The 13,055-nt window shown below is 41.9% G+C and overlaps 1 protein-coding gene across 18 annotated transcripts in view; it reads left to right on the top strand.

The window, feature by feature from the left end:
* Window positions 1-13,055, top strand: part of LOC124181131 (cAMP-specific 3',5'-cyclic phosphodiesterase) — a 276,361-nt gene that overhangs the window by 254,614 nt on the left and 8,692 nt on the right. The window contains exon 1 of one of the 18 annotated variants that reach the window (XM_046567394.1): window positions 11,058-11,747. The exons of the other annotated variants lie outside the window; for them this stretch is intronic. Coding sequence (XP_046423350.1) covers window positions 11,628-11,747 — 120 coding nt within the window. The 5' untranslated portion in view covers window positions 11,058-11,627. Of the gene's footprint in view, window positions 1-11,057; window positions 11,748-13,055 lie in introns of those variants that run through there. 18 annotated transcript variants of the gene reach the window in all.

A 13,055-nucleotide genomic window follows, 5' to 3' on the forward strand; every position in this document is an offset into this window, starting at 1 on the left:
CCTATTTTCGTCATTTTTTTTTTCTTCTGTGAACAGCTGCAACGTCTCGTCAGGTTTTAGGCTATATTTCGTTGCTACCAGACCAACACTTTTGGTAATATAACGATATTTATCAGCCGAATCTAAATATGTATATTCGTGATTTTTGCGGCGTTTACTTTCGAGTAATTCCCGTGTGTCTTTCTCTCTCTCTCTCTCGTTAAACGTGAAACGAAGTTCCGGCACATCGGCGACGTCGCAATTTCACCCCAAAGTTCCGACGGTGTCGCGGTGTTATTTACATTTTTTTATTATTTAAACAGCGACGTCGCAATTTCGCCCCAAAGTTTCGACGGTGTCGCGGTGTGATTTAAATTTCTATTTTATTTTGTTTAGTTTATTTTCCCGCCCCCTCGGCGAGCCGTCGCGCAGTCCTCGGCGAGAGAGGTTATTGATTGCGATACCGTGACGTAAGAATTATTATTTATCAAGGAATTATTATTAAAGCCGCGTATTACGGCGGCCTTCGCCGTTATACACGAACCGTAATGCAGTTACACACGCCGCTAATCTCCAGATTCAAATCGCGGACCGTACAACCTAGTGGACTGTACACATTTAGGTGTTCAGATGGCTATCAGACCTGTTATACGAAGTACGGCAGCACCTGGATAAGGAGCGAACCTCGAAATGGAACATTATTTTTCACCAGACATCCCGGCGACGCGGTTCTCCTTGAGAGCTTTTGCAGCCCTCCCTCCCTCCCTCATCATCGGCTATAATCGCTTGCACTGCGACTCAAGGGCTCTCGGCAACCTCTCGATTCGATTAGCCGGCCCTTCGAATCTCGCACCTCGCCTTTGTACATACACACGTATAACAACCGAATCCATTATGCGTAAAGCGTCGAATAAATTAACGCCACGTGACTCGCCGCCCGAATGCGCAATCGGTCGCACCGTGAATAATTCACCGATATATCTATGGATTGCATCTCACAGATCGTATCGTTCGACTTATAATCGTAGCTACTTAACGAGGTGTTAACGATAATATCCGGATTGTGTTATTATTACACATATACACGCTTGTACGCATCCTGAGAGCAAAGAAAAAATCCAAATCTAACAGTCATTCGGCCATGCGACTTGCAGGCGTAAGGAGATCATCGCCAAGGCCGCTTTATCGTTCGCTGCGCAACAACCGATGACAAAAGTTTTTTTTCTCTTTGTATCCATGCCTCTGCATGCACCGATTTGTTGGAGAAGATCAATCGCGCCGCCGATCCGCTCGCTCTAAGCTGTCCAAAGTCATGTAGCGGCTATCGGTAGTGTACCTAATTAGCGAAATTGGTTCGATCCTCCGATTTTGGCAAGCAGGCTCGTTTTTCTCCTCTTCGTCTTATTCTTTCCGCAATCGACAAACAACTTGGTATTTTATGATTTTCAACGAGCCGGTACTTACGTGTACTCGTACGATCGTTAACGCGGGCAAGTGCGTTGTACCGCCAGCGGAAATACGGAAACATTAACCGCGTGACTAATGAAGCTCAAAGCTCGAAAGTGCGCGAATCGGTACAGAGATACGAAATACGGAGCTAGAGACAAAGTGATAAAGAAATTAATGAAAAAAAAAACAAAAAACAAATAACAATGCAGAGCTAATTCTTTTATTTTTCTCATCAAACGCCGGAGCTCGGCTTGGCATATACGCGCGCGTATCGTACGTATAACTGCGTGAGGCTTATTTTTCAAATTATTATCAGTTCTGTCGGTTGTGGAAATTTACCGATGTAAACAAGAAGTCAGGGTATCGAGTGAAACATCTCGATTTGGAAAAATTTCTCATTCGTCAAACTTTATCAGAGCTTCCTTCCATTCCGGACCAGACTTAGGCGACAGTCCGGACCGAATTTTAATTCTAAGTTCAGAATATTTAACCGCAGGTCCGTAGTGAGATTGTTATTAATTGCGATACTAATTTACAATTAACGGTGTTTCCAAATTGTTTCAACAACCGATCGCCAAACTTTTTATACGCGAAACGTCCGATACGATACATCGTGTTCAATCGATAAAAAAATGTTTGCGAACCATATCGTATGTAAACAAAAAAGAAAGAATTTATTTAATGCCTCCATAATATCATAATAATCACTCCACGATAGCCGACTAAATTAGGTACGTCACTGCGGCAAGGGGGCGGAAAAAATGTTTCATCTTAATGACATCTGTGTCGCGGTGTATAAGAATTTATCTGAACACGTGGATCGCGCTTCACTTTAATTCGAGCCGTCAAACGCAGAGTTAATCACCCGTTTGTTGTCCGCATTGTTTACGAAAGACGCGAGTGATTACATGCGCGTTATTACACGCGGCCGCACTTGCGAAATTTCTGTAACTCTGCGCCTACGCGTCGCAGGTATTCCGTACACATGTGTCGTCGTATGTGTGCCTCCTCCATGCTTATCCGTGACCACCCAGCTACCTGAAGCAATACCGCTGACAGCCTCGAGTGCTTTGTCAACGTACTTGGGTAAATAAACAAATCGATGCGGTGCTCCGCACAGTCATGTGCGCCTTACTCCGTGCAGGAGATTGCAATTATGGGTGTGTGTCAGCTCGACAGTCATCGGCCGGGTCTTTGGTTGATAAAAGTGAGAGGAAAAAAATTACACGCAATATGTATAGGCATGTATGATGTTTATTCGAGAATGTAAGCGTAAAAACAAATTTTCAAAACCAATTCCAAATGTGACGTATGTAGTGTAATTACATGTACACATATCTGCATACCTACCGAGTACACCTGTGTTTATCGCTTGTTTATTTGCACATGGATAGGAAAGGCTTGCATTATACCCGAATCCGTTGAACGGGCCTCACTCTTCACAGCCAATATTTGATGTTTCGGCTAATGCATAAATTTCACTCGTCAAACAGCTTTGCGACGGTCTAACGCGTGTCTTGGAAGCTACGACGAGTCGCGGAGAGAAGCTCAAACGTTGTTATTATATGCGTAATATACAGCTGTGTGTAATTGCGATCAGCCGCGCAATCTCATTGTTCGTACGTTTTGTTTCTGTCAGGCTTCTCGTGAATCACCTTGAATTTTGAAAAATAAAGCAGAGCCCGAGTATCGTCACCGTCGCATTTCGTCGACGTAGTCGAATGGAAGAGTGATTTTTGAGGGCGAATAAATTTTCGCCTATAGAAACGCACGTCTGAACACCGAAAATACCCAAGTTTCAACCTTCGCCTTGGGGTGGATTCGAAGGGTGTGTAGATATAGGGTGCGTTGCTCACAGGGTGGCCAGTCGAAAGTGTTCGTGTGTCAAAATTTAATAACCATTAGCAAGCGTGAACATGATAGGTAAAAGGAATCGTGTAATTTACGGGTAGGCATTGTTGCCGCAGGAAATGGACTACCGTACGTGTGACGAGAGAAAAATTACTCCGTCCGGTTTGAAAAAGGCGATAGATTTTTCCACGAACCTATTCGCTAACTCCTGGATGAAATTATCCGAGAATCCAAAGCGATTAATTATCTGAGCTTGCACAGAGCCGTTGGTCAAGTCGAAATTTATAAATATCGAATTCTAGCCATATCCTGCTGGCGGTCTGAAAAATGTTCCGCATACCTGGATTCCAGTTGATCGGTAGAGGTAAAAAAAACTAAAACCGTCGATTGATAGAAGGACCAGAATATCGAATTTTCATAGACGCGAAAATGTTATTCATAAAATTTAAAAATGTGGAAAGTCCAAGTATAGAATTAAATATAGAAAGTCGAAATACAGAACGACAGAATGTAGAAAGGTCAAAGCACAGAACTGCAAAATCGAGAATCTGTATACGATTCTATATTATCGAGAGGAATTCTAACGATTCTACGGTTGGTATAAATTAAGCTTTCGCTTCTTTAAAAATTCGATATTGTTCCCCTTCAATTTTTTGATCTTTCTGTATTTTTACACCCAGCCCAGCTGCCGTTGCAGGTACGTTTTGAAACGTCGATCTGGCGTTCTCGTTTTTTTCTTTCAACGTCGTAACGCGCAACTTTATAATAATAATTAAACGCAAATGCGCGTTGTCATCAGTCTCGTAGAGATCACTCCGTTTCCCACAATCAGGTGATTATGGTACCTTTAAACGTGTTACGCGAAAAGTATATATACGAAAGGCATCGCATGATGCTTAGATAATTGCTTGATTTCAGGAAATTCAAGTTTCCAGAAAAATTTGCGGTGAGTATATATGTATTTTACGTCAACGTTAAAAGCGTGAATCAACAATGTTAACGTATACCCATCTGTATCACTTTCATGTCTTTACAATACATACACTTGGAACCTACTTATACTCACGTCGCAATTTTCGCTAGCCACCTTGTTTCGCTAGAAATTTCGCTTCACGGTCACCGTCGCCAAGCAAGCAAGCTTCTTCCTACAATAATAGTCATTATTTATAGATTCGCCAGAAACGAAAATTCCCCGAAGAAAGCTATTCGTTATCTCATCCGCCTTTTAATGTTACCTTTGCTTATTTTAAAAAATCTTTTTTACTACTTTATACAACAATTTCTTCTGTCCTAAGTAACCGAATAAGCTAACAGATTTCAATATTTCAGACAGACGTTACACCGATACAGAAAGTCGGTATAAGTTCAAAAATTTTCCGATTCTTGCGTCTCGTATGTATCATACTCGTCGTATGCAGACAACGCTTGTAAAGACTTCGTCGATCTTCATCGCCCGTCGGCTACTTAATTATGGAACTTGTGTAATTTATCCCCAGTGTTCACATTCTGCCACTCGAGCGTTATTCGGTTTTTCCAATTTGCGGATAACTTGTAACGCAAACGATTGCGTTGCAGGACATTCCGGTGATCAACATTCGGTGCCGTACAGCATTCGAGTGATTGTTTCAACGAATTTTTACTGCAAGACCAAAAAACTGCAACTAATTCCTATAAAATTTAGACGGAAACTCATTTCCGAGAATGAAATTGTAATCATAATTCTCTATTAGTCGTTCAGGTTCGATGATGTATACAGTTAGCGATAATTATTCGAGCACCGACGTGAAATAAATGCCAACGAGTCTCATCGGAATAATTGTCTTAACGCTTCTTCTAGGAAGAGAACATTAAAAGCAGCTTCCGTTTCTTCGTTACAACTGCTTATGGAAAGTCTAATGGCTAATTAGATAGGCAATATCAAGAGCCCTACGGGTACACGTATATAATATGTGTATATATATATATATATATTTGCTCGGAAATGCAAAGTTGTCGCAAGTCTTTTAAGCCGATTTATCAATAGAATTCTTCTTTTATAATTCCGCAACATTGAAACGGAAGGTAGAAATAGCCGCCTGTTAATTGGTCTTTCCTGACCGGATCACGTCCGCGATTTATCTAAAGTTGATTAACGAGAGGCCGGAAAAGAGACCAGGCTAGGCTAGGTTACGGCGAATATGCCTTGAGAAAAAATCGTCCGACTTTCTCGCGTGAATAAAACTGCACCCATAATTGTTAACCAGAGTGGGAGAAAATTCCTGCAAGTGTCTGACATAAGACACGAAGAAAAGCGATTTATGAATGACGAACGGAGCCGCCGTAAATATGACCTACAGGAAATTCTATGTCCGATAGTAAGTTGCCGATTTGCGTGCGACGCAGGTGACGAGCTTCGTTCAATTTACAGACTTTTTTCCGGGCCAACATGGTTTACCGTCAGGGATACGGTAAGCTTGTAATTATTATCACATCGCTGACTATGAATAGTTAGAGCGCGCGATTGTTCTAAAAATGATTGCTAACCGGAATTTTATAGTTGAAAAAAAAACGCATCGTCGATGCAGCGTTGTTTCACAATTTTTCAAAATACACGTAGTGTTCATTTTTTTTTTTCCAGCAATTTTTTTGCAAAATCACAGTTTCATTTGGAGAAACAAAATTTTGCAGCTAATTTCTGTGTCGTTTCGATTACGTAACCCAGAGCGGCGTAGGCGATGGCTCGGAGTGTTTATCGATCTTTTCGAAAACATTTGTACTAATTAGAAATATTTGTATGGATTTTCTTCCAAATTACATCTCGCTTCCGCAAATTAACAAGCCGGATTTATTGTTTTGGGAAAAATACCTGGGAGAAGGAACCGAGGGATTTTTTTCTGGGAAAACAAAAACGACCTCACTCTTAATTAATGATGTAATGACTCGGTTAGTTGAACCACGTATAGTCACATTCACACCATTCTACCTTTCGATGACTCAATTTGTTTCCGACATCAATCGATGACCGTGAAAAGTAGTTGACCTCAATTCGTGTGATTACGTATCGACAAAAAGGCGATAATTATCGTCAACGATGCCGTGCTCTTGAAGTTATATCGAATTAGTCCGGTGAAAGTAAAAGAGTGTCTCCCCAATTAGGCATATTGATCTTAAAAAATATCGCGTGATATTAGAGCAACCGGAAACTCTGCGGTTATTTTCATTTCGTTTCTCATATTCTTGGCGTGTTAGAGATTGGAGCAAACAAACTGACGTCTGGATACTGACAGGTTGTTAAGGGATGAGTTCGCCGATTATAACGCGATCGGCGCCACGCGTAGGTCAAAATAAATATCTCTGATGTCGAATTGTACGAAAAGCGTGTTTTCTCGGGACTATATTTGTTACTCGTGAATCGGAGATAAACAAAAATAACCATAATTTCAGTCTAATAACTTCTGGAAAAACGTGTTTTTTGTGTACCGTTTGGCCGAATGACACTTGGAGCTTGCTTTGCGTATCGAAAAAGTTCACATCTGTTGCGGAGTTTGATGCTGGTGTGATTCCTGTGTAGATAAACGTTGCCAAGGTTGATTTTGAGTCATTAACATTTTCTCTGTTGACGTATGGCGTTCGAATTTTTAGTTCTATGTATAGCTGTGTAAATTATGTATTGAAAATATATTATTTTTTTTTTTTTAATGACGTTCATCGAGCGGAAGGTAGTATACTGTTTGTTCATGCACCGTATGACTTTCCAATTATTTTCCGCGCGGCTGATCATTTTCTTCGAAGAAAATATTATTCAAACCTTTTACGAGACTGGAGCAATTACAGGCCTCGGGCAAATTGCGTTAGCTATTGCGTTAGAAAGAAAATCTAGCCGTAAGTTACGTGAAATTCGTAAATTGATCTCCTCTCTCGGCTCTGCCTCTTTTGTTATAAACAATCGGTGTTGCTGGCGATGAGCTAAATTTCATTCATCCATGATCGAAAAATACTCTGATCAAATCGTGAATCGGTAGTGCAAAAAAGGATTCGCGTATCCTGCTTATCGAGACTTGTAGCATTAATCCGTACCTGCGGCAGGAGGTTATCGATTTATCTCGCATCAAGGAAAGACTAATAACCGTGAAAAACTGAGAAACACGGCGCGCTGTAAAGATATAATATTCCAGCGTTTTTTTCTTTTTTTTTTTTCATTCTCACAAAAGAATGATATCACAGTCAATGGGCATGATGTAATTACTTATCTTACGAAGTGTCCTCCATCGCCCGTAAAGTTAACCGACACGACATTGCATCCTTTCACTGCCACGCCGTTTCGAATCGGCGACGTTGCAGCAGCGATCAGAGAGACGCGGAATCGCGACTCATCCCTCATCCAAAGCTGCTGCAAAGCCAAGGCCGACCACATATTCGGCGGATAATTGAAATGCAACGACAATGACAATGTCACTGTCGCGAAGTATGGATGGTGCACCTAGTAATAAAACATACTCTACTCCTAGACGTGCGCTAAGGCGCGAACGAGTGATTCACTTGCGGTTTGGACGCTCGCTGGAGACGGCAGTGGTGGTGGAGTGCTATCTTAGACAAAAATAAAGAAGTTGTAGAAGAAACAGAAATCATATTTATTCTCCTGGAACCACCTTCCAACAAAAACACATTAAACATCTTTCTGGCCATTGATCTTGCGAGGCAACTATAGTTTTTATCACCCGCTCGCTACTTGCGGTAGCCTGCTCTTGGCTCTATAAATGCGGCGATGTTGATCCAGACTGCTCTGCAGGGAATTGAATCGAACGGCTGTGCGGCAATGAGACGTGGACATTTTTCTAACTTCTTCAACATAACGTATACACACGGTGAGAGTTCTCGGTCGGACTCGGCAAACGACGATCCCGGTGCAACTGAGTCAACCTTAGCAAACCTGACGAATACCGGGAATGCTGGTACATTCGAACCTGTACCTGCACATTGGCTAGACGTCTGGTCACGGTCGCGGTACGCGATTCTAGAAAATTTAACACGACCAGCCCGCGCGAGATAAAATCTGTAACTGATATGCAGATACCTTGAGTGTAAGAGTAAACAGCGCCGGCTGTTCTCTTGCGATTAGCGCGAATTTGAGTTACGGATGGGAATGGCATGTGCTCCTTGTACGGCGGGCGTTTCCTTTACAGGAGCAAACTTGGTCGCGCGTCTCTTGCGGTTCTGCAAAGGCGACAGCGAGGGAGAGAGATGACGTAAAAAGAGAATTATTTTAGGTATGTCGACCGAACACTTATGCGTACGGTCTATACCGATAGTGATATCACCGCGTTAATTTATTACACCTTACGCCCAGGCTTTGTTTCAGAGCGTGCAACGTATAACGCGCAATGAGACTTCCTTGCGAGATGACATGAGTTGACTTTTCGTCATCCAAAACATCGGCTCAAGCGCCGGCGTGTTTCCATTTAGGAGAATTTCTCTTCTCGTTTTTCAACCATCGTCACGGAATTGGTGACAAATTTTATTTTCCCCACTCCCGCGAACGAAATAATACGAACGACGCGGTAAATAAACATGGATTGATAAGATAAGAACGAGGTTTACAATATATAGGAATAACGATAATGGCCGCGTGTGTATAATTGTGAGAATTTATGTACGGCTTTTACCGCGGGTTGTAACGTCACGCCGCGGAAAGCAGACCCGTCGAGTATACACGTTTGTAAATTGTGCAGTAACGCGTATATCGGTACGTATAACGTGCGCCGCCTGTGATTGTGTGAGTATATTTTTTTACATCTGTATAATGATCCGACGATGATCCTTATTTAACTTTGCGCAATTGCCAACGCGCTCAAGTGCAGAATTATCGGGAAACAACAATCGTAACAATAAATTGAAGAAACACTCGCTCGCGTGCGTATATTATTATAGGTATGTTTTTTCGAATGGTTGCCAAGAACGAATGTTTTGGCTCAAAACTATAACAAGCTCCTTGAATAACGGTATAATGTACACATTTTTCTGATATCCACCTTTCTTAATTAACGATATCGTAACAACATACACCGTCACTGTCATCTCTGCTCGGCTAAAATCCGAGGATCGACGATGATCTATTTCTCTTTTCTCTCTCTCTCTCTCTCTCCCTCTCTATCGACGGTGCGGTGTACGGTGTAATGTACATACCGCGAATAAAAACAAGAATCGTGAATCGCAAACCGCGATCAGTAACTACAGCGAATAAATAATGGAATAGAAAAGAAATCCACATACTCGGAAAGATCCGTATTAGGCTATGTCACGTAAACAGTTTGAGACCTTTATGATCTTTCGGTAAAACAAGGAACCGACTCCCTAGACAAACCTGCAGGAGTGAAAAACAGCCCAAAAATATCCAAACTATAATATCGAGGAATTTAGCGAATTTAGGCACTCATCGGTACCTTGAGATTTGTCAATTTTCGCAATCGCTTCATCTTCTTCTCGTCTATAACTTCTCTGCGAAATACTACAATTTCGTATTACGACCTCGGTTTACATCTGAAAGACAATTTCGGAGTTTACTCGGAACAATGACAAACGAACCCAATTTCACACGGAACCTTCGATATAAATTGACGATTTTTCATCAAAAATCAGGTCAAGTACGTATTTTTTCGTTCCTTTTTTTTTCGAATCTTCAACACGAGCTTTTCGCATATACAAACCATTGGCAGAATTATATTTGCCGACGCGAGATAATTACGTCATAATATAATTGAGAATCAAATTATACGAGCATTTCAAGATGGATTGAAAAGGTTTGAATGAAATCGCTAATCCCACTTGTATACAAAGACTAATTACATGTTGTATACGCTACCGTGATGTTTGGCTGTTAAAACGTTTACTTCGGCGATAAACCAAATGGCGGAACGTTCGCAAAACTGGCCTTTGAATATCTTGGCTACCTATAGATTTCGTCTGAACAGGCGTTACGAGAGTTTCCGAACTCGCGAGGCATATTTTCGCGGATGAAGAGGGGGGGGAGCTTCATCAGCCAGACGAGAAATTACAGAGTAACCTTCTCTTTGGACGGAATGACGTTACGTACGTCAAAATAAGCGAACCCTCTTCGCCGGCACTTCAAAGAGATCCCCGTTCGCTGAACGCCGACCAGTCTAACAACGGATAATACGAATTTCACCCGATCGCAGAAATTTGATCCTCAGTTTCGCCGTGTAATTAGAACCGTTTTGTCCTTCCCTGGTGCGATATTATTCGTTTCGCGATATGAAAATTGAGCTGGAACAAACGCCGATGAGAATCCCCGCGATCATCTGGTTGCAGAAATTCTCGAGTTACGATGCGAACGCTTCTAATCGCGGTGATAATAATTTCGGAATCCACCGCGTGACTGAAGGGAGATGAAGAAATCCCCGAAAAATTTTACCGCACGTGTAACTCGATACTAATATTTATAAAAATTAAATCTGGAGCTTTTACGAAAACTCAAGGCTGCGGTTCATTTACCGGATCACGGCCATGCCTTCCTAAAATTTCAATTCTCTAAATTCGTTTAAGAATAATACTCTGCTATAACGCGAAACAATGCAAACTGAGTATGATACACAAAGTTTAGCGTAAGATCCACACATCATGTTTCTCTTGGAAGGTGTTCACCCACGCTCGCGAAGACGATGACGTTGAGCACGTTAGCGGCTGCTTCTCGGCAGTATCCCCTCCTCCGAATACCAGAACATCGGTCACATGTACGGGAATGTGACTGGTAGCTGATATAAGCGGCTAGTGTCGAGGCTGAAACGTACAGACCACGCCAGGCAGTCGATCGAGAAGCATTTCGTGAAGCGATTCTCTTGTTTCGAGGCTAAAGTGGCTAACTAAGCAAAAAGTGACCTTCACACGTGAGACAACCGGTTACGTGCAAGTTTTTATTTGAGAAAAAAAGAAAGAAAACGGTTTTTATTTTCTTTTTTAACTTCTTTTTACAGTCACCGGTTGACGCGAAAATAATTGTGCTGTGAAAATCGCCGTGCGGTAAAAAAACAAAACGTGCACTGAAACTGAATCGATGTTGTTAAAAAAGAAAAACTTTTAACATCCGAAAGACTGCTTCAAAGGGTTTATACCTTGGACATACGCACCACGGGTATTCGCCCAAAAAGTTACTTCTCGTCGAACGCGTCTCGTGAATTTTTACGATTCCGGCGAGCGCAAACCCGGTGAACCGTTATAGGCAGATTTTTTTTTTTCACTCATTTTACGGTGCAGTGACATTTTGTGTTATATAATATAGCATCCGAGTGAAAGTTTTGTCTGTCGTTTACCTTTAAACATTGTCAGTACGCGTACAGTACACGATAAATAAAAAAATGGTGCGCCAAGCAAGCAGTCGGGTTGAAACTGGAAACGTGAAGGACTCTTCGAGATATTTGAACTATCTCAGAACATTGGCAGACCTCGCAGCCATGGCTGGGATCGTCGCTGTTCAGGTGAATGAAACATAAATTATAGAAAGGGGAAAGAAATTAAAGAATCGATACATGTCGGCTTGCGATTCGCGTCTTCGAACGTGCTTGTCGGAATTATGCCGAGAACCTTGTACTACGGTAAATTGGGTAACCTTCACACCCAATTGAAACGGGGATATTGTAGACACAAGCGGTTGGTTTGGAGGTGAAAATAATTACCTACATTTTCAAGAACCAAAGACGGAGACGGAGAAGTTGCGTTACGAGCGAGACTCGGACAAGTATTTCAAATCACTCTATTATGGTCCCTGGGATTTCGCCACCTTTGGATCAAGGATGATTAGCAATAATTCGCGTTGCGGTGAAAAACGCGAGCGCAATAGGGAAAATAATTGGTACGGAAACTTGTAGTGTACGTATCTGTAAGCCGCATGTTTCTCCCACGTACGTGATATCGAATCTATACGCACGTTTACAAAATCAATCTTCGATCAATGTTTGATCGATCACAATTCTTGCTTGTAAAATTGTGTAAACACTAAGTCAAATAAACTCGCGCTCGTTTATCGTTTATTGACTATTCTATTATTAGTGGTATCAGGCCTAGCAGACGTTCGTATCGATTGCGCATATAGTACTTATCGATAATTGATGTCGGTCAATTCGTTGAACTCGCTGTGCGATCGGGCAGCGAAATAAGATTACGATTGTTGAAATACAACCGCCGAACTTTCGCAGAAGTCAAACTACGTAATGTTTCCCAAGTCTGTATGCAGATCGTGTATCAAAGTCTAACCGTAACAAAGGATTTCTTTCGCTCTTCTTTTTTTTTTTCTTTTTTTTTTTGGGCTCCTCATCTCGAAATAAGCTTCGACATGTCTCGTAGATTTTTCTTTTAAAATAAAATTTTCGCAGTACCGAATTTAGCGAAGCTCAGCGACGTTCAGAGGCGCAAATTAATTGTCGAAAGTTCGAACGAGCCTTGCAGGTGTTGTACGACGGGAAAAAACATCCTTCGCAACCGCAAGCGAATCCCCTACGCCGCAGCATCCCCTTCCGCAAACCCGTCGACGCAATCAGTTTTGCGGTAATATCCAATATGCCCCAACGTAAACGGTGCTGAAAGGATGTAACCCGTAGCTGTGGTATAATTTCCGATTAATTTCAACGGTATAACTTCGGAAGATAGAGATCGTCGCGATTGCATGCGGCGACAAAACGGAGCCTGCTGCGATTTCGCAAAGGCGAAAGTTGAATTTCACCCGTTTTAACGCGACGCATATTGCACACGTACCTAAACGCATTACGTATCGTATGTGCAAATCTACT

This window comes from Neodiprion fabricii, chromosome 4 (genome assembly GCF_021155785.1).
Source record: "Neodiprion fabricii isolate iyNeoFabr1 chromosome 4, iyNeoFabr1.1, whole genome shotgun sequence".
NCBI classification, from domain to species: domain Eukaryota; kingdom Metazoa; phylum Arthropoda; class Insecta; order Hymenoptera; family Diprionidae; genus Neodiprion; species Neodiprion fabricii.